The sequence below is a fragment of the Coregonus lavaretus genome (assembly GCF_964263955.1).
Source record: "Coregonus lavaretus genome assembly, chromosome: 6".
Taxonomy (NCBI): Eukaryota; Metazoa; Chordata; class Actinopteri; order Salmoniformes; family Salmonidae; genus Coregonus; species Coregonus lavaretus.
In genome coordinates this window covers 36,802,974-36,825,104 of record NC_139993.1, presented here as the reverse complement: position 1 = coordinate 36,825,104, position 22,131 = coordinate 36,802,974, and the positions used below count along the sequence as shown (strand labels likewise).

Here is a 22,131-nt window from a genome sequence, read left to right as displayed (position 1 = left end):
TTAATGGCTGAATCATGGCTGGGCTGGGTGTGAACTTTTTTCCTGAGTTCACTGGAATGCTAATGAATGAGGGGGAAAGCTGCTAAATGATGTCGGCTGCTCCGTAAGACCCATAGCATTAACATTCATTCATATTGGCAGAGCTTTCATTCACAGCCACTTCCAGGGTCAAGGTGGCATAATAGAACCAGCTCAAAGAACATACTGCTTGTTTGTGTCAGTGTTCCTCAGGCTGTGTATCTGGCTGTATTTGGCGAGGACAGGTATGTGCCAGCGATGATGGCCCCCTGCTTTACACAGCCTCTCCCTCTGCAGTTTCATTAATTATAGTGCTGAGGATGAGACCAGAGGAGCTGCTGTGAAGGGCCAGTCCTCCCGAGTCCCACCGGCCTGAAAAGAGCCTTTGTTTGCTGGACACCGTGCAAAATGAGAGGAGCTGGAGGGAGAAGGGGGTTGGAAATGGCTGTTTAAAATCCACTTGCTTTTCAAATGGTAGAGGGGGTAGGGTGGGGAACCGTGTCTGTCTGGGGCAGAGGGTGCACTGGAGTGTGCTGTTCATTCAGCTTTTTGTTAAGGATAAACTTACCTTTTTCCATGCTCCCTTTTTCTCATTTGAATGCTTGCTCCATGTTTTAGTAGTAAAATGCATAATTTTGTCTTAGCATTTCCTCTGGGAGAACGCTGCTTCCAGACTGTCTGGTTATGGCTAGACGCAGTGCAGTGGTTTTATGGAGGTGCACTGGTTTTTGTGGATTAACAAGGTTTTAAAGAGGGTTGTCAGTCACCACCTGATAGTAACATGTCTACGTGAAGTTCCAGTGTACATACAGTGAGGGGGAAAAAAGTATTTCATCCCCTGCTGATTTTGTACGTTTGCCCACTGACAAAGAAATTATCAGTCTATAATTTTAATGCTAGGTTTATTTGAACAGTGAGAGACAGAATAACAACCAAAAAAATCCTGAAAAACGCATGTCAAAAATGTTATAAATTGATTTGCATTTTAATTAGGGAAATAAGTATTTGACCCCCCTCTCAATCAGAAAGATTTCTGGCTCCCAGGTGTCTTTTTATACAGGTAACGAGCTGAGATTAGCAGCACACTCTTAAAGGGAGTGCTCCTAATCTCAGCTTGTTACCTGTATAAAAGACACCTGTCCACAGAAGCAATCAATCAGATTCCAAACTCTCCACCATGGCCAAGACCAAAGAGCTCTCCAAGGATGTCAGGGACAAGATTGTAGACCTATACAAGGCTGGAATGGTCTACAAGACCATCGCCAAGCAGCTTGGTGAGAAGGTGACAAGTTGGTGCGATTATTCGCAAATGGAAGAAACACAAAAGACCTGTCAATCTCCCTCGCCCTGGGGCTCCATGCAAGATCTCACCTCGTGGAGTTGCAATGATCATGAGAACGGTGAGGAATCACCCCAGAACTACATGGGAGGATCTTGTCAATGATCTCAAGACAGCTGGGACCATAGTCACCAAGAAAACAATTGGTAAAACACTACGCCGTGAAGGACTGAAATCCTGCAGCGCCCGCAAGGTCCCCCTGCTCAAGAAAGCACATAAACATGCCTGCCTAAAGTTTGCCAATGAACATCTGAATGATTCAGAGGAGAACTGGGTGAATGTGTTGTGGTCAGATGAGACCAAAATGGAGCTCTTTGGCATCAACTCAACTCGCCGTGTTTGGAGGAGGAGGAATGCTGCCTATGACCCCAAGAACACCATCCCCACCGTCAAACATGGAGGTGGAAACATTATGCTTTGGGGGTGTTTTTCTGCTAAGGGGACAGGACAACTTCACCGCATCAAAGGGACGATGGACGGGGCCATGTACCGTCAAATCTTGGGTGAGAACCTCCTTCCCTCAGCCAGGGCATTGAAAATGGGTCGTGGATGGGTATTCCAGCATGACAATGACCCAAAACACACGGCCAAGGCAACAAAGGAGTGGCTCAAGAAGAAGCACATTAAGGTCCTGGAGTGGCCTAGCCAGTCTCCAGACCTTAATCCCATAGAAAATCTGTGGAGGGAGCTGAAGGTTCGAGTTGCCAAACGTCATGCTCGAAACCTTAATGACTTGGAGAAGATCTGCAAAGAGGAGTGGGACAAAATCCCTCCTGAGATGTGTGCAAACCTGGTGGCCAACTACAAGAAACGTCTGACCTCTGTGATTACCAACAAGGGTTTTGCCACCAAGTACTAAGTCATGTTATGCAGAGGGGTCAAATACTTATTTCCCTCATTAAAATGCTAATCAATTTATAACATTTTTGACATGCGTTTTTCTGGATTTTTTTGTTGTTATTCTGTCTCTCACTGTTCAAATAAACCTACCATTAAAATGATAGACTGATAATTTCTTTGTCAGTGGGCAAACGTACAAAATCAGCAGGGGATCAAATACTTTTTTCCCTCACTGTAGATAACTGCCTGTAGGCTCAGGCAGTAGCCCATTACTGCAGCAGTACTTTTGGTTGGCCCCTGCCTGCAATGGGATCAGGGCATCTGTTATGTGAAGTCTCAGTCATCCTACAGTCACGGCCAGGCCCGGCTCTGTCATCCTGTACTGTGTCAGACTGACTCACCCCTCTGCCTTCCAGTGAGTTCTGCTGCCTCTTAGTCATCTCGGGTAACACATACACACACTTTCATTATGCATTGTGTGTGTGTGAGGTTAACATACTCCTACAGCTGAAGAGGATTTCTACGTAAGTGTCTGTGGTATGTGCACACCTGCAGAGTCACCTCAGTTATCAGGAAGCAGTGAATGTTGATAATATTCAGCGGAACCTTTTTGAGTGAGGAAGCATGACTATTTTCTTGTATTTGTTTTGTTCTTGTAAAGTAAGATTCATGTAATATCCAGGCTACCTCAATTGGACATTAAGAAAATGGGGCTAATCCCATTCAGAGTTTCATATAAACATACAAGGCACTCCGTTGATAACTCTGCACTGTGAAAGGCTAGAACTCTTCATGTGGAGCATGTAAGGCAGGGTTGTACTGGAGCTGAGGCTGAGCATCTCACGTAACAGAGAGCCCTTGGCTCCCAGAAAGGCGGGGACACAGTGTTTATTTATAGTTGGCCACCTGCAGGCTTCACATGTGTTGGGACCTTGGGTAAACAGAGCAGTGAGTCACGACTCTCCAACACTGCAGGGAGCCACCAGGGGTCGGTCAGCCAGCCAACAACCCCAACACAGCCCTCTCCCCTTGCCCTGCCTCACTCCTCTCCTGTTAGACGAGACAGACTAGCTCACATACCCAGCTACCCTCTACCCCAGCAGGTATAGGTCCATAATCAAATTCTGGAAATTAGTTGATTTATTTCCAATGTAGGAGGGATGCTTATGTCCATTTACACCTAAGGTCTAAGGCCCCGGGGCTGGGTTTCTACTAAGGGTGTGTTTGTAGATTCGCTCTATCTACTCCGATTTAAGAGCACTCTCGTCTGTGTGCCAGAGCGCAGAATAACTGATGAATTTACGAACGCTCAACACCCGTTGAATATGGCCGGTGTCAGTAAATGTCGGCAAAAAAGCGTAATTAAATTTTCAGCAGCACAGTTGGTCACCAATAACATGAATTGGTGAAAACAGCCTAACCAGCTCTGCTAGGGCAAGTAAAATGGTCAGTGAGGTGTTCTCTCGTTTGTCTGGAAGTAGCTAGCAAGTTAGTCAATGTTAGCCAGTTAGCTTGTGTGCTTGACTGCCGTTGTGAGGTCAAAAAGCTCGGATCAACCCGACTCCTCGGCCAGAGCGTCCAGTGTGTGCTCTAAACGCTCCGAGAGCGAAACGCTCTGAATTTACGAACGACCAGAGCGCACTGGCACTCCAGATTGAATTCAGCTAACATATGGAATTGTTTTAAGATGGTCATACCAAGGATCATTTAGCTATTTGATTTAGAATTTTAGTATAAAAATGATTTGATTGAATTTGGCATTACTGCTATTAGTCCATAGAAAAGCATTGAAGAGCATATTCATACATGGCAAAACAAATCGTCAAATCTATAAAAAGGAAGTATGTTTTGAAGGGTCGGTCCTATATCTGAGAGATCAGTTTTTTTTTTTACCCATATATGCTTCTATATACAGTGAGGGGGAAAAAAGTATTTGATCCCCTGCTGATTTTGTACGTTGGCCCATTTGACAAAGAAATGATCAGTCTATAATATTAATGGTAGGTTTATTTAAACAGTGAGAGACAGAATAACACAAATCCAGAAAAACGCATGTCAAAAATGTTATAAATTGATTTGTATTTTAATAAGGGAAATACGTATTTGACCCCTCTGCAAAACATGACTTAGTACTTTGTGGCAAAACCCTTGTTGGCAATCACAGAGGTCGGACGTTTCTTGTAGTTGGCCACCAGGTTTGCACACATCTCAGGAGGGATTTTGTCCCACTCCTCTTTGCAGATCTTCTCCAAGTCATTAAGGTTTCGAGCCTGACGTTTGGCAACTCGAACCTTCAGCTCCCTCCACAGATTTTCTATGGGATTAAGGTCTGGAGACTTGCTAGGCCACGCCAGGACCTTAATTTGCTTCTTCTTGAACCATTCCTTTGTTGCCTTGGCCGTGTGTTTTGGGTCATTGTTATGCTGGAATACCCATCCACGACCCATTTTCAATGCCCTGGCTGAGGGAAGGAGGTTCTCACCCAAGATTTGACGGTATATTGCCCTGTCCATCGTCCCTTTGATGCGGTGAAGTTGTCCTGTCCCCTTAGCAGAAAAACACCCCCAAAGCATAATGTTTCCACCTCCATGTTTGACGGTGGGGATGGTGTTCTTGGGGTCATAGGCAGCATTCCTCCTCCTCCAAACACGACGAGTTGAGTTGATGCCAAAGAGCTCCATTTTGGTCTCATCTGACCACACTTTCACCCAGTTCTCCTCTGAATCATTCAGATGTTCATTGGCAAACTTCAGACGGGCATGTATATGCGCTTTCTTGAGCAGGGGGACTTTGCGGGCGCTGCAGGATTTCAGTCCTTCACGGCGTAGTGTGTTACCAATTGTTTTCTTGGTGACTATGGTCCCAGCTGCCTTGAGATCATTGACAAGATCATCCTGTGTAGTTCTGGGCTGATTCCTCACCGTTCTCATGATCATTGCAACTCCACGAGGTGAGATCTTGCATGGAGCCCCAGGCCGAGGGAGATTGACAGGTCTTTTGTGTTTCTTCCATTTGCAAATAATCGCACCAACTGTTGCCACCTTCTCACCAAGCTGCTTGGCGATGGTCTTGTAGCCCATTCCAGCCTTGTGTAGGTCTACAATCTTGTCCCTGACATCCTGATTGATTGATTGCTTCTATGGCCAGGTGTCTTTTATACAGGTAACGAGCTGAGATTAGGAGCACACTGCTCCTAATCTCAGCTCGTTACCTGTATAAAAGACACCTGGGAGCCAGAAATCTTTCTGATTGAGAGGGGGTCAAATACTTATTTCCCTAATTAAAATGCAAATCAATTTAACATTTTTGACATGCGTTTTTCTGGATTTTTTTGTTGTTATTCTGTCTCTCACTGTTCAAATAAACCTACCATTAAAATTATAGACTGATCATTTCTTTGTCAGTGGGCAAACGTACAAAATCAGCAGGGGATCAAATACTTTTTTCCCTCACTGTGTGTATATATATACACACACAGAGTTGGGAGAACAAGTATTTGATACACTGCCGATTTTGCAGGTTTTCCTACTTACAAAGCATGTAGAGGTCTGTAATTTTTTATCATAGGTACACTTCAACTGTGAGAGACAGAATCTAAAACAAAAATCCAGAAAATCATATTTTATGATTTTTAAGTAATTAATTTGCATTAATACAGGGGTGCAAAAGCCCCAGTTAAACAGGCAGAATGTTACAGCACAGGACAGTGGGGAGTTGTGGGCTAACCTAGCTCGGCTATGCACCCCTGTATTAGCTTGAAGACTCACCCTGTTACTCATCATCCCACACCGCCACCATGCAGGCATGAATGACACACACCTATACTGTACATTTGTTTGTGTAGTACACATACAGGCAACTTCCAAAATAACAGAACAGCTTCAATGGCACAGGTTCTACAAGTGTCTGGAACTATGTTGGAGGGATACATCCCCATTCTTCCATGAGAAATATTATAATTGTGTTTTGTTGATGGTAGCGGAAAACGCTGTCTCAGGCGCCGCTCCAATGTATCCCCATAAGTGTTCAATTGGGTTGAGAACTGGTGACTAAGACGCTCTCTCTCACACACACACACACACACACACGCTTCTACTAGACAGACTCAATCTCACAGCAGGCACAAACATGACTAACCTCTCGCCCTTAAAGGGGCAGGTGAAAATGTTTGTCTCATCTGTGATATTTTGGTTAAATGAAATTAAACAATATACCACATTACTTCTTACTGGTAATACATTTATGGTTTTAGAAGCATTACAAAGCATGCTCATCCGTGTATTTCTTTTGGTGTCATTTTGGCGGAAAACAAATATTTTGGCTGTTAAAGATTTTTATATCTACCTGCCACAGTAGCTGGTGGACCAAAAAGTTAATTTTATGCCCTTATTCCTAGACTAGACTACCTGGTCTGCGTGCAAATGTAGGCTTATGTGTGCCCATTTGGGGATCTGATAGTATTACTGAGTGTATTAACTCACCACCACTGAGTTGTGGAGCTTTTCTCTTCACCTCAAACAGCAAGTAAACAAAGTCAGTTTTTTCATCCTTTGAGAATGACAATAGTTCCTCAATGAGCCTATTTGAAAAATCTTTCCTTTCGTTAACCACTGTGTGAAAGGGAAACTGTCATGCTCTGATCCAGTGGAAACGTCATAAAATAGGCCTACCTGATTTACTTCTTATCCCGTGTGCAAATAGCCTACAGCTGTCTGTGTACGGAGTTCACTGGCAAGGGAAACTCTGAGGTTCCAGAATATTTTATACAATGTTGCAAGTTTAAGGCAAGCTTCAAGCTGGACCAAGTTGGCAGTCGATACAATGTTTAAAGTTCCTAGCAGACAGGCCATGCGTAGCCAATGTGATGGCAAGGCCATGGCAATAGAAGTTACTTTTAGATTTGTATAATTTTCATTTAGATATAATTTTTATTAATCATATGACAATGCTTTTGAGTTGGGAAGATTTTATTATAAAATAAATTAAACTCTTCCATGACAATGCACATATGAAAATCATAACTGTTACGCAGGTCGGTAGAAATGGTAAAATAAATTAGCACTCCTAATGGGAAAGGTTGCCGACCCCTGGTGTAGCCTATTACCGGCAACTTCGGGAGCGTAATGGCAGAATCTGCGAAGACCAGAAGCGGGATGGGAACAGTTTGGGAACAGTTTTTTTTCTCTCCTTTTTTCCACCTCTTTTTTTTCTGGTTCTTCTTGATCTCTGGCTCACTCTTGAGTCATTTGTGTCTTAATTATTGAATGCTTAAAATATCAGACAAGCTCGTCTGATGGAAAAATACATGTTTTGGAAAAATACAGGTTTTAAAATTTCAACCTGTCAATTGGTTGAAAGAACTGACTACTCTTGGTTGAACAATATATTTGTTTTAGTCACGGACAGCCTTAGATTTAACAGGTGACATCTAAGGGGTCATAGCTTTCACCTGGATTCACCTGGTCAGTCTGTCATGGAAAGAGGTCCCTTTATTTTGGCAGTTACCTATATGTTGCTCATATGTAACAGGGTGGTTAGTGGGTTTACTGTATCTGAAAGGGTCACCCAGTGGGGCAAGTAATGCTCTGACTTTATTCACTGAAATGTCAGAACACCAGATGGGCCTGGGGCATGCTTAGTGGTTCAACTAGCGTTTAGAGCATTGCAGATATTTGTAGTTTAATTTCTAAAGCTGACATGGTTCCCTCTTGATGGAGACCTACTGTACTCCAAACCATCTGGAGGGCAGTGAGACATTCAGCAAACAATGTTGTAAGATGTATTCTATAAACCTGTCACATCATCTGGTGGACGTATTGATTGGAACAGATTATGGATGACCTTTCCTATATTTATCATTAAATGCACTCTCGGGGAAGAATGTCAGCCATTGATTTATTATTTTATCTGTCCACAGAAAATCTCAATACCACGGTCGGAAAATCCGAATGAGCTGCGAACATTTACTTTCTACTTGTCCAATGTGGGTAGAGACAACCCACAGGGCAGCTTTGACTGCATCCAGCAGTACATCACCAGGTGAGTGACCACAGAGGAACTGGACATAGGCTGGCCTCATCCCCTCTGACATGACACATTCACTCGCAGAAATTCATCACTCACATTCGCACATAATATGCATGCAAACACCCTTCGCACTGTTTATTTGAAGAGTTATTCTGTTTTGGATTCAAGCTTCTGTACCATGGCCACACTTTGTCAGTGTGTTAGTGTCTATTTGGACTGGCCTTGATAAATGAAATTGATAAGAGTGACGGTTTGCATACGGAGGAATTAACATGGTTAAGAGCTGAACTGGATTAGGAGAGTTCTGAAAGATGTTTTTAGGAGAGTGCCATCTGCTCTCTTTGGCCTATTTGCCTCAGGAGTCTGATCGAAGACTAATGTTGAGCAAATGTATTGAACTGGGTCAGATGTCTGCTTATTGAGGTGTAAGGAGAGGAACTAAGTCCCGGCTCTGACTGTCTAGCGTTTTAACACCAATCATGTCTTCAACCATTTCTAATGAGAGATGTTTGGCTGGAGTTCACCCATCACCCTGGATGATTATGAGCCCCTAATTCCAATATAAACCAGAGGCAGAGCCACTGAGGGTTGCCAACTCTATTTCATCCCCTGCCAAACCATCATCAAAGTGAGCATGAATCAAAGGCAGTCAAAACCAGGAAAGATTAGGATTTAATGCAACGTTGGCTCATTAATGTGGGAATCCACAGTTAAATAGAGAATCAAGTTATAATGCCCTCAAGGCAGTGGTATGTCATGAATATTAGCCCGGCTAGGAGCGTTGGGCATGAAATGTTTACCGAATGTACTTCCTCACTAGTCTTTATAGGCGGTACAGTGTTTCACCTAATCTTTTTTTTTCCTGCAGGTGGTGGCAAGGGTAGGGGGGTCAACCACTTAGTTGACCAGTTGGGCTTGTTGGTGTCTGTTTAACCCTTTCTCCTCTGTGTTGTCTCAGTGAGGGGAGCATTCAGCTGGACTGCCTGGGTGGGATCCAAGACAAGATCACAGTGTGTGCCACGGACGACTCTTACCAGAAGGCCAGGCAAAGCATGGCTCAGGCAGAGGAGGAGACCCGCAGCAGGGGTGCTATCGTCATCAAGCCTGGCGGGAGATACGTGGGTAAGACCCTTAGACATTGTCTACACTGAGAGCTGTGGTCACAACCAAGTCAAACAGAACATGGGCTGCTAATTGAGCCCTAGTCTAGGATGGATGCATACAGGATTTATGTTTTTCAATCTTATTAGAAATAAGTTTTGCAGGTCTTTATAGGGGAAATTTTCCCTCATGTCGGTTTACATCCAGGGTGAGTGAATGCTGACTCAGTAGGAGGGACATTTTCATTAAAATGCTGCTCCCGCAGTGAGCTGTCTGATATCAGGGTGTGTTTGGGTTTGCGGCGCACGCCAGGGTGTCTGAGCAGTACCAGGGTCATCAGCCACGCTCTTATTGAAGATGATGTGGGTTATTTCCACATCAGTCAAGCCCTCCAACCTCCTAGTGTGGCCCTGTCCAGTGGGAGAGATTTAGCCTCTTATCCAGCCTCCTCCAGGGTAGAGATGCCATTTCCACACTGAAAACACACACAGGCAGGGCTGCTTCAAGTGAACATCAAACATACTGTGTGGGCTTTTTACTAGTCTCAGGAGAGCTGCATACTGAAACTGGTTCTGCTGCAGTTCAGTAAAGAAAGGCCATAGCAGCCCTGAATAGAAACAAAGAAATGTACCTAGAAATCAAACCGCATAATCGCTATTATGCATTGCTGTTTTTGATTAAGCTTTTAGAATACACTGCAATTTACTTGTTGGAGAGGAAGTTAGAACGGTGTGGTGTCATTTCTGTTGAGTCCCAAGCTGTCTTAGTCTCACACTATCTCCACATGACCTTAATTCTGGTGAAAAGTGGCCGAGCTCACAGTGTATGGATAATTGCAGGCTCATGGTTCCCTGTGTGGGCCCCAAGGGGCTGACTGGGCAGGATGGTTAGGAGCTCAGAGCTTCACACCGTCACGCCTGTGACTTGGCACCAAACCAAATGCCGAACTAACTGCCCAGTCGCCACAGAAACGCCATCATAGGTTCACAGATGTCTGATTTAATGTAGCTGTTTTCCCAGAAAGATTTGTACTGTTGACTTTATAGACTAGTTGGGTTCATTTTCATAAAGCTCACCCTGATATTATAACAGGTACTGCTAGATGTGTACGTCTCTCTGTTGACAAGAACGTTTTGATGGCTGTCAAGGGCCTTTTTGAAGACGTTCGGGATCAACCTTAAGTACAACTTCTCATTACAACCCCAACCTCTCATGGTTATGTCACAAAGGCCCAACCTTTCTGACCCATAGCCATGTCTCTGTTCTAATCAGGTAAGAAGGTGCAGATCCGGAAACCAGCACCTGGGCTGTCTGACATCGCTCCATCGCGGCGGACGTCGCGGCCGGTCATCATCTCCAGCAGTGTGGTGAAGAAGAGCACGGTGCAGCAGAGGCCCCTGAGGGAGCGCCTCACCCACCTGCTGGCCCTCAAGCCCTACAGGAAGCCTGAGCTCATCCTGCGCCTGCAGAAGGATGGCCTCTTGCCCTTTGACAAGGACTCTCTGGACAGCCTTCTGCAACAGGTTAGTTAAGTCAGACACACTCATAGGGTACAGTGCCTCTCACAACAGGTTAGTTATTTATACTGGGCCTTGGCAGACCCAGGGCCCTTCTGAGCTCAGTGTCCTCAACAGATAAGTTAGTCACAGGGCCCAAACCACCTACTATTAATCCCTTAGAGCCAGGGGCTTAGCCTGTGGTTACAGGCCAGCCCTCCAGCCCACTGCAAACAAGTCAGTCACTGCCAGTGGTGCAGGGTATTAATGGTGCATTTCTTGAGGATAGGTTTAGAAAATGCATTTCTCCAGAATACTGCATCATGGCATTAATGTAATGTATTGATTGCTGTCTATAGGTGGCTAACCTAAATGTGAGAGACAACACCTTCACATTGAAGGACTCTTTATTCAAGGACATTCAGAAGGACTGGCCAGGCTACACTGAGGGAGACCAGCAACTTCTGAAGAGGATCCTTGTTCGGTATGTGCTAGGTGGTGCTATATTACTATATCGCATGCCATATTACAACCAATGATTTTGTGTGCAGTTCCACATGTCAATAACTATCAGTGGCATAAACCAGCAATAATGGAATCCTCCTCAGTTTGGTTTCTGTACTTTATCACCTCTGCTTTGTGTGTTAGTTTAAACAAACTTCCATATGATTCCAAATGCTGTAGTTCCAGATATCCTCAGGAACAGTACAGACTCAAGTCTGAAGCCAGGCACTGCTCACTCTGTGTGGTTTTCTCTCTGCCCTGTGCTCTTGACAGACCTAACTGCCTTTTTTACTGGTGCGTCCAGGGAAGAAATCTGGTTTCTCAAGATCTGGGGCAGTAAGGAAATGAAGCTCCCAGCTAAATTTCGAACCGGCATTGCAGCGTGCTAAGCTGGGTTTACTGAGTCGACCCAAAATTGTTGGACTCAATATAGTAGGGAATATTTCACTTTCTCAGTGATTTTAAATGTTTCTGTGGAACTCATCTGAAAGCAAGAGATTTCTACCGGATGTCTTTTTGGACTGCACTTTGAGCCTTGGCTAGCTTATCAGCTGAACACCCTCCCACAATGTTTGAACACCAGCCGTGGTCACGCAAGAGTAGTGCAGCAAAATGATTGGAAGGCCTGTGATGCAACCCTGTTCCAGCACATGCTGAGCCATGTGTGAGATGGCACTGGTTCAAGGTCCAGGCTCTGTGCTTGAGCCTAGGCTCCTTAGGCTTCAGCTGTGACAGGACCACTGCACAGCAGCCAGCCTCTTCCCTAGACTGTTCTCCCCACCCCTCTAGTGTTCCTCTCTCACTCACTATTTCTTACTCTTTTGCTTTTTTGTTCTCCTCCCCACCACTTTCTCCCTCTCTGTAGGGGTGGGGCTTGGAGAATTCCCCACTGTATCCCACTGCCCCCTACTGTCAACACTCTACCAACATACACAAATAGTATTCTGTTTATGTACACATTACACAACCTCTGTATACTGTTTTTATTTAGCAGCTGTAACTTAGCATCTCTCCCAAGGCTTTGCCAGAGATCTGTTTATGATGTCTGACTTGGGTTTAACCAGGTCAGTTTTATTTGTATTTCTGTCTGAGACTGAGTGGCATTGAGACGAGGAAAATAACAGAATGTGGAGAAAGGCCACCATAATACGGTCATGTGCCAATATGTTACAGGTCCCAGGAACTGGGAGTCGAGTTGGTGCTATGAATTAACACACCCACCCAGCACTAGTTACATGGCAGACTTGCCAACTCAATGTACTTGTGCACTAGATTTAACCTGAACTCAGGAAGTTTTCTCCAAAATAATGAATGTCTGAATTGGGCTCACAGCGATGTATTATTTATGTCTGACTATGTGGTGACTCAGCTTCTGACTTGTTTTGTTTTAGGAAAATGTGTCAGGCCCAGAGTCAGACTCCGAGCACTGCCACCACAGTGGCTCCTCCAGCTGAGGTCCCACTCCCAGTGAGCCCTCCCAAAGAGCTGGCTAGCAGCTCCCCGTCGCAGGTGAGCCTTTTCTTCCACTTCTCCTCATCTCCATTCTCCTGCTCTTCCTCCCCTTCTCCTCCTCTTCTTTCTTAGCCACTTCCTTCCCACTCATTACAGAGCATCCTCATAGGGCATTCCACTGGGTCCCATTTAAGAGGAGTTACTCTAGATTTTATTACTTCCCCTCTGAGTTTTCCTGAGACGCCTCATGTCCTTTCCCTTCCGTTCCCTCCCTTCTTACGCATTAGCACATACACACTCCAGTCTCCCCCTCCTCCGTACACACAACATACACACACAGTTGGTTTGGGTGTTCGTTGAAAAGAGGGCGTTTTGGAACACTGTAAACATACACAACTGCTCCTTGGTGGGTTTATGTGGCCAGTCTGGGTTTGGTGAAAGACGTTTGAGGAGTTCTACCAAACTAAACAGGTTATGGAGCCGTGACGGTCCACAGGGCTCCAAACTTTGCTCAGTGTTATTTCAGAACCATGGACTTCCTGCTCCACTGTGATTAGGTCAGCCACTTCCAGAATTGTTAGTGTAGGTTGGGTCAAATGTAGTCTGTTAGTAATACAATACCATGCGTTGTGTGGAAAGGGGATGGTTATCCTTGGGGATGGGCACCGTTATCCGGATATCCAGGTTTCCGAATGGACGTTAGTATTCTATTACTTGAGTGAGTGTTCATTTTTGCTGAATTTTAGTTTTTAGGCCTATTTTGACAATGCAAAAACTTTGTTATAAACCATGAAATTTGAAATACTTAATATAATAAAACAACTTTTGAATGTAGTTTTTATAAATGGGCTCACAGCCCTCTAGTCCAGTCTGCCCTGACATTGGTATGCCATTTTCCCCACTTCAGATGGTAATTACAGGCACACACCTAACAGTTTCCACAAGACCTGACACAGATCAATGCAAAACACCTTTTTGTGACAGAATCAGTTCTATCATGGTTAAAATCAGACTTCTCTTTCACTGTTGCTTTTAGCGAAAAGTTTAGGAGAAAAGCAGCCTGTCTGCTGTTTACCTCTACCATGTGCATTTGTGTAATTCTGATTGGTCAAGAGACAAGCATTTGTTTGGAGGGGACTATCCGGATATCTGAAGAAAAAGTAATTATATTATTTGAATAGTGAAAAAGTAAAATGCCCATCCCTAGACATAATACTCCCAATGTGGCTGAGAGATCCCTTTCACTCTGACCTTCTTTGCTTCACACCAGCACAGCACAGGAGGTTAGTTAATTCTCAGGATTTCATCTTAATATGTCAGTAATAGATATCTGCTAATTATTTCTCTGACTCCTTAGAGGTGAAATTAGTCCATATTTCCGTTGTAATTTTCTGCCTCTAAAACTCTGTTTCTGCCAGAAACGGCCTGCTGCGGATTTCATCGATCCTCTGGCCAACAAAAAGCCCAGGATATCACACATGGCCAACAAGGCAGCGGTGCCAATAAATGGCAAGCAGAGTTCCTCCAATGGAAAGGAGGTGAGTGGGGCCATGGTCGCCGTGCCAGCGATGGGAGAAGGCGTGATGTCCAGCTCCCAGCTCCCCTTACTGGACATCCACCGGCCCTTCGACCCACTCTCCGACGTCAGTAACGATTCCAGCCACAATGGCCGGGACTGTGAGGGCCAGGAGGCCGCCGTGGCTGAGAGACTGAGCCAGCCACCAGTCTTCTCTGGGCCCGCAGCGCTGTCCGTACCAACCCTGGGCCCCACGTCCCCTGGACACACTGGCCTAGATGGGCCCCGGGGCAAGAGCACCTCGCCCTCCCTGCACGGCAAGTCCAAGAAGAAGTCCAAAAAACACAAAGACAAGGAAAAGTCCAAAGAGAGGGAACGGGGGAGAGTGAGGGAGAAGGAGAAGAAAGGAGCAGAGGAGCCTGTTCCTGAGCCAAGAAAAGCCTGTGACATCCCCTCCAGCCCTGAAAACCTGAAGAGCAGTAGTATTCCACACAGCAGCACAGGTGAGACGTGTCCAAGTTATGGTGTGGATCTCAACCCCTCTAGAAATGTACAGATAAAACCTGTGTCATTGTAAAATTAGATGAATGATTGGCATAAGGGAGAAATGTTAAGCATGATTCCATCTCATGAATTTCAACCTTGGTGATTAATCAGACATTTTGCTAAATGGAAAGATGACATTATGTACTCAACATATCCGTCCCAATTTTAAATAAATTGATAAAATGGATGAATTAATCATATACCTACAGTGGGGAGAACAAGTATTTGATACACTGCCGATTTTGCAGGTTTTCCTACTTACAAAGCATGTAGAGGTCTGTAATTTTTATCATAGGTACACTTCAACTGTGAGAGACGGAATCTAAAACAAAAATCCAGAAAATCACATTGTATGATTTTTAAGTAATTAATTTGCATTTTATTGCATGACATAAGTATTTGATACATCAGAAAAGCAGAACTTAATATTTGGTACAGAAACCTTTGTTTGCAATTACAGAGATCATATGTTTCCTGTAGGTCTTGACCAGGTTTGCACACACTGCAGCAGGGATTTTGGCCCACTCGTCCATACAGACCTTCTCCAGATCCTTCAGGTTTCGGGGCTGTCGCTGGGCAATATGGACTTTCAGCTCCCTCCAAAGATGTTCTATTGGGTTCAGGTCTGGAGACTGGCTAGGCCACTCCTGGACCTTGAGATGCTTCTTACGGAGCCACTCCTTAGTTGCCCTGGCTGTGTGTTTCGGGTCGTTGTCATGCTGGAAGACCCAGCCACGACCCATCTTCGACCCATCTTCAATGCTCTTACTGAGGGAAGGAGGTTGTTGGCCAAGATCTCGCAATACATGGGCCCCATCCATCCTCCCCTCAATACGGTGCAGTCGTCCTGTCCCCTTTGCAGAAAAGCATCCCCAAAGAATGATGTTTCCACCTCCATGCTTCACGGTTGGGATGGTGTTCTTGGGGTTGTACTCATCCTTCTTCTTCCTCCAAACACGGCGAGTGGAGTTTAGACCAAAAAGCTATATTTTTGTCTCATCAGACCACATGACCTTCTCCCATTCCTCCTCTGGATCATCCAGATGGTCATTGGCAAACTTCAGACGGGCCTAGACATGCGCTGGCTTGAGCAGGGGGACCTTGCGTGCGCTGCAGGATTTTTATCCATGACGGCGTAGTGTGTTACTAATGGTTTTCTTTGAGACTGTGGTCCCAGCTCTCTTCAGGTCATTGACCAGGTCCTGCTGTGTAGTTCTGGGCTGATCCCTCACCTTCCTTATGATCATTCATGCCCCACGAGGTGAGATCTTGCATGGAGCCCCAGACCGAGGGTGATTGACCGTCATCTTGAACTCCATTTTCTAATAATTGCGCCAACAGTTGTTGCCTTCTCACCAAGCTGCTTGCCTATTGTCCTGTAGCCCATCCCAGCCTTGTGCAGGTCTACAATTTTATCCCTGATGTCCTTACACAGCTCTCTGGTCTTGGCCATTGTGGAGAGGTTGGAGTCTGTTTGAGTGTGTGTGGACAGGTGTCTTTTATACAGGTAATGAGTGGAGAACAGGAGGGCTTCTTAAAGAAAAACTAACAGGTCTGTGAGAGCCGGAATTCTTACTGGTTGGTAGGTGATCAAATACTTATGTCTTGCAATGAAATGCAAATTAATTACTTAAAAATCATACAATGTGATTTTCTGGATTTTTGTTTTAGATTCCGTCTCTCACAGTTGAAGTGTACCTATGATAAAAAATTACAGACCTCTACATGCTTTGTAAGTAGGAAAACCTGCAAAATCGGCAGTGTATCAAATACTTGTTCTCCCCACTGTATATTACTGCAATCTGCATTACAATTGAGAAAGTAGGGCCTGGAATTGCCCGGGACCTCACGATATTATATTATCATGATACTTAGGAGCAGATACGATATGTATCACGATTCTATATGCATTTCAATTCAATTCTGCAATTCTATAAGGATTTGGTGTTCCTCAAATCTTGCTAACTATATGTTGGCTGCAGAGGGACAAGAGCGACATAATTAAAAGTTTTGATCAGTGGAAATAAAAGTATTGAAAACATGTTGGCTCACCATTTTAAAAAGATTTGAGGACAAGCTTTGAGGAGAAATACCTAAGCTTTGCCGCAGGTACAGTAGACTAGCTCTAGCTAATGTTAACTACAGTGAGGGAAAAAAGTATTTGATCCCCTGCTGATTTTGTACGTTTGCTCACTGACAAAGACATGATCAGTCTATAATTTTAATGGTATATTTATTTGAACAGTGAGAGACAGAATAACAACAACAAAATCCAGAAAAATGCATGTCAAAAGTTTATAAAGTTATGAATTGATTTGTATTTTAATGAGGGAAATAAGTATTTGACCCCTCTGCAAAACATGACTTAGTACTTGGTGGCAAAACCCTTCTTGGCAATCAGAGGTCAGACGTTTCTTGTAGTTGGCCACCAGGTTTGCACACATCTCAGGAGGGATTTTGTCCCACTCCTCTTTGCAGATCTTCTCCAAGTCATTAAGGTTTCGAGCCTGACGTTTGGCAACTCGAACCTTCAGCTCCCTCCACAGATTTTCTATGGGATTAAGGTCTGGAGACTGGCAAGGCCACTCCAGGACCTTAATGTGCTTCTTCTTGAGCCACTCCTTTGTTGCCTTGGCCATTTGTTTTGGGTCATTGTCATGCTGGAATACCCATCCACGACCCATTTTCAATGCCCTGGCTGAGGGAAGAAGGTTCTCACCCAAGATTTGACGGTACATGGCCCCGTCCATCGTCCCTTTGATGCGGTGATGTTGTCCTGTCCCCTTAGCAGAAAAACACCCACAAAGCATAATGTTTCCACCTCTGTTTGACGGTGGGTGATGGTGTTCTTGGGGTCATGGGCAGCATTCCTCCTCCTCCAAACACGGCGAGTTGAGTTGATGCCAAAGAGCTCCATTTTGGTCTCATCTGACCACAACACTTTCACCCAGTTTTTTTATTTTATTTTTGTCATTTAGCAGACGCTCTTATCCAGAGCGACTTACAGGAGCAATTAGGGTTAAGTGCCTTGCTCAAGGGCACATCGACAGATTTTTCACCTAGTCGGCTCGGGGATTAGATCCAGCGACCTTTCGGTTACTGGCACAACGCTCTTAACCACTAAGCTACCTGCCGTCCTCTGAATCATTCAGATGTTCATTGGCAAACTTCAGACGGGCCTGTATATGTGCTTTCTTGAGCAGGGGGACCTTGCGGGCGCTGCAGGATTTCAGTCCTTCACGGCGTAGTGTGTTACCAATTGTTTTCTTGGTGACTATGGTCCCAGCTTCCTTGAGATCATTGACAAGATCCTCCCGTGTAGTTCTGGGCTGATTCCTCACCGTTCTCATGATCATTGCAACTCCACGAGGTGAGATCTTGCATGGAGCCCCAGGCCGAGGGAGATTGACAGTTCTTTTGTGTTTCTTCCATTGTCACCTTCTCACCAAACTGCTTGCCGATGGTCTTGTAGCCCATTCCAGCCTTGTGTAGGTCTATAATCTTGTCCCTGACATCCTTGGAGAGCTCTTTGGTCTTGGCCATGGTGGAGAGTTTGGAATCTGATTGCTTCTGTGGACAGGTGTCTTTTATACAGGTAACAAACTGAGATTAGGAGCACTCCCTTTAAGAGTGTGCTCCTAATCTCAGCTCGTTACCTGTATAAAATACACCTGGGAGCCAGAAATCTTTCTGATTGAGAGGGGGTCATATACTTATTTCCCTCATTAAAATGCAAATCAATTTATATTTATTATTTTTGACATGCGTTTTTCTGGATTTTTTTGTTGTTATTCTGTCTCACTGTTCAAATAAACCTAACATTAAAATTATAGACTGATCATTTCTTTGTCAGTGGGCAAACATACAAAATCAGCAGGGGATCAAATACTTTTTTCCCTCACTGTACCTAGCAAAAAAATTGATACTTGGGGGTCATAGAATCGATATATCGTAAAAAAAATATATCGCAATACTCTAAAGAATCACTCCCCCCACCATCCCTAGAAGAAAGTGTTAAACTTATCTTACAAAGTAACCTTGTGCTTCCTTTCAGATCTCAATGGAATGTGCAACAACACCAGTGTTCCTTCATCATCAACTGAGATGACAGACTATTTATCGTAAGGACTTCCTACCTCTTATAAAACCACAATACATTTATTATGAAATGACCATTTTAAATAATATAATATGCAATTTAGCAGACGCTTTTATCCAAAGCGACTTACAGTCATGCATGCATACATTTTTGTGTATGGGTGGTCCCGGGGATCGAACCCACTACCTTGGCGTTACAAGCGCCGTGCTCTACCAGCTGAGCTACAGAGGACCACCATTTTGTTTCCCGCAACAGATTCTGACGACAATTGGAAGGAATTTCATTGAAGTACTCCACTCTTAGTTATTCATTCTGTTTCCTCATTCTGAACAGGGAGTATACCGTGATTGGCTCTTCCGAGCAGCGTCAAACATACAAGAATGACTTTAATACTGAGTATAGTGAGTACCGGGGCCTCCACGCTCGGATAGAGGGCATCACCCGGCAGTTCACTGTGCTCGACACTGAGCTTAAGCAGCTCCAACAAGGCACAGACAAGTACAAGGTATGACCCCTTTAGCCCACTGGCGCATACTGTCTATGGTTCTACCTAAGCTGCAATATGGTGCTGTCCTGTGTTGTTATTGTTCCAATGTTCAACTTCAGGATTCAGGTGTAGTAAATGTTCTGACTCATTAATTGTTTTGTCATTTTGTCTTTTCTTTTACAGACAATTCACAATCAGATACTCCAAGAGTATCGTAAAATAAAAAAGGTGATCTTTGCATCTGTGACTATTTGTTTCTCGTAAAGCTGCTCAGGTAATTTTTCAACAAATACTGATTGTTTTACTTTCCCTCACAGACGAATCCCAACTATAGCCAAGAGAAGAACCGCTGTGAATATCTACACAGCAAACTGGCACATATAAAGAAACTTATAGCTAAGTATGATCAACAGCAACTTCAAAACTGGACTGGTTGACATTTTCTCTTTTCTCTCTGCAAACCAGACAGAGAAACTCTGGATTCTGTTTGCTCTAAAAGTACTTATTAAAGATGCCATGAAGGGAGGGAGTATTCCCCTCATTGGGGCCAAAAGCACTAGCGAGGACAAAGCAGACTACATATTATTTTATATATTTTTTGAAGATGTGGCATGTTTGGCCAGATCTCTGTGTAGCTACACTGCTTCCAGAAAAGCTTTGCGTGGCGTTTCTCATACTCCCAGTCCCACTAAGTGCACAGAGATCTCTCGAAGAGTAGAAATGGAAAATCCACATTCTTTGGAGATCTCCAAACAGCCTTTCCTGGTTTGTAGACTGGGCGGTGGTGGTGACACTGAAATGGAGTCGGCAGATATTATGCCAAATGCAAATAGTTTGTTTGAGAACAGATAAAATGTAATGAAATATATGGTATCACATTTTCCCCATATATTGAAATGTAAGGTTCTGATGTTGAACTCTATTTTACTGTTTCTTTTATTTATTGTTTTATTTTTGGACATCCATAGGAGTAACAAGTTCTGTTGTAATTTTACACTCCTCAATATCAGTACTACAAAGCAGTGTCTCTTGTTTTTGTCTTCACATCTTGAATGTCAACCAGTATTTTATGCAAAAACTGCCTTGGCAATCATATTGTCCATCTGTTGCGATTCATACTTTTTTTTCCTTTTAAAGAGATACACCTATCCCCATCGATTTAAATAAAGACTATGCTATAAAAATTCCAGTCAGGCATAGGTGCCTCTGCTTGGCTTTTCTTACATATTGTTCAAATGTCTTAACCAGAAGGACATCATGTAAGAGCAGCCGCAGCCTCTGGTGATAGGCGCTTACTGAATTTTTAAGGGTTAACACAAGCTGGGAAAGTATTTTTCACAATCAGTCGTGGCAAGCTCTGATTGTTTTTCGTATGGTTACAGTGATGGTACTTGACTATGCCTGTGTGCTATGGGGCAAGGTTGTTTTCCCTACGCAGTTGTTAAACATTTACATTTACGTCATTTAGCAGACGCTCTTATCCAGAACCAGTTCACTATGGTGTCAGACTCACTGTCCTCATGTACACACCAGGCAAATTTGGATCCTTGTATTGTATCACCTAATGTATACAGGGAAGATGAGGTAATCAGCGCTTTGACATAATGTAGTCTGTTTAATCACAAGTTGGAAGATACAGTATTCGTATATCCCATGCAGCAGCTTTTACCATTGTAACTTTTCTCTTTGCAACTGTTTAAAGTGTACTGGAATATATTGGTAGGATCATTTCCTTCTAATTCATGCAAACAATTTGGTCTTAAACAAGTGTTTTATTTCCTACATCTAGTGTTTTGTTCATCAACATGATTGTTAAGACGACTGTTAACCCAAGACCAGCCTCCCCGATCTTCCAAGTGGAGTGGATGACTATTATCTTTGTATATCTGCCAAGCTAAAGTATTCCAGCGCTTCAACGTGTCCCGAACCCCTGAAATGATCAGTAACGCTATAATGTTTTTGTAAACTTTGTCACTGAGCTCTCCCGAAATCACTGTTCAGTCAAGTTTGTTCTAGTCAACTAATGCATTTCTGATATTAACCTTTCTATGTGAAATATGAGAAATCTGCACTTTTTTTCAGCAAATCTTACTGTTACTCTTACCTGGGTTTTGTCTAAATGAGACGTTTCCCTTTGTCCATCAGAGTGCATGCTTTATGACCTGTATTTGTATCTTTACGTAAAACTGCTGCCTAAGGATATACAAATCCAAGCAAAGGCCTGATCAGACCTCAATATGGAAACTTTCTGACTAGCATTAATACCAAAACAAAATGCTCTCCCAGGAATTGAGCAAATGGCAAAATGATTTGAGTATTTTCTACTTACCATTGGTGATAAAGAATTGTTGATTTAGTTGGAAAATACTGTAATTTTAATCCGTGTTTGCCCTACGAAATTTAATCTAGTCTTTGGTTACGACGTGAGCGGGGCTCATATTCACTTCAAATGGGCTCTCCATGCTTCTGCTCAGATGTTTCAATGTAATGTATGTTTACTGTATCATCACTTCCTAAAATCCAAACACTACACAACATGGCCAGCGTTCAGAGATTCATTTATCACAATGCTGATTATTGGGGCTGATTTGAGATTGCATCTGGAAAGAGGACGTTGCAGTCTTATGAATGTTTTGTGACCAGAATCAATTCTCAGCATCACCCATTACTGTGGAACCCTTTAAATAAGTCACTTTTCACTGGTCT

The 22,131-nt window shown here is 43.8% G+C and overlaps 1 protein-coding gene across 1 annotated transcript in view; it reads left to right on the top strand.

The window, feature by feature from the left end:
* Positions 1 to 20,614, top strand: part of LOC311130487 (RNA polymerase II elongation factor ELL-like) — a 39,124-nt gene extending 18,510 nt beyond the window's left edge. Inside the window, exons 3-12 of the mRNA XM_084163236.1 lie at positions 8,115 to 8,236; positions 9,183 to 9,346; positions 10,598 to 10,848; positions 11,181 to 11,305; positions 12,717 to 12,834; positions 14,196 to 14,796; positions 18,894 to 18,960; positions 19,272 to 19,443; positions 19,609 to 19,653; positions 19,743 to 20,614. Coding sequence (XP_084019362.1) covers positions 8,115 to 8,236; positions 9,183 to 9,346; positions 10,598 to 10,848; positions 11,181 to 11,305; positions 12,717 to 12,834; positions 14,196 to 14,796; positions 18,894 to 18,960; positions 19,272 to 19,443; positions 19,609 to 19,653; positions 19,743 to 19,862 — 1,785 coding nt within the window. The 3' untranslated portion in view covers positions 19,863 to 20,614. The remainder of the gene's footprint in view (positions 1 to 8,114; positions 8,237 to 9,182; positions 9,347 to 10,597; positions 10,849 to 11,180; positions 11,306 to 12,716; positions 12,835 to 14,195; positions 14,797 to 18,893; positions 18,961 to 19,271; positions 19,444 to 19,608; positions 19,654 to 19,742) is intronic.
* Positions 20,615 to 22,131: the final 1,517 nt, after the last annotated feature.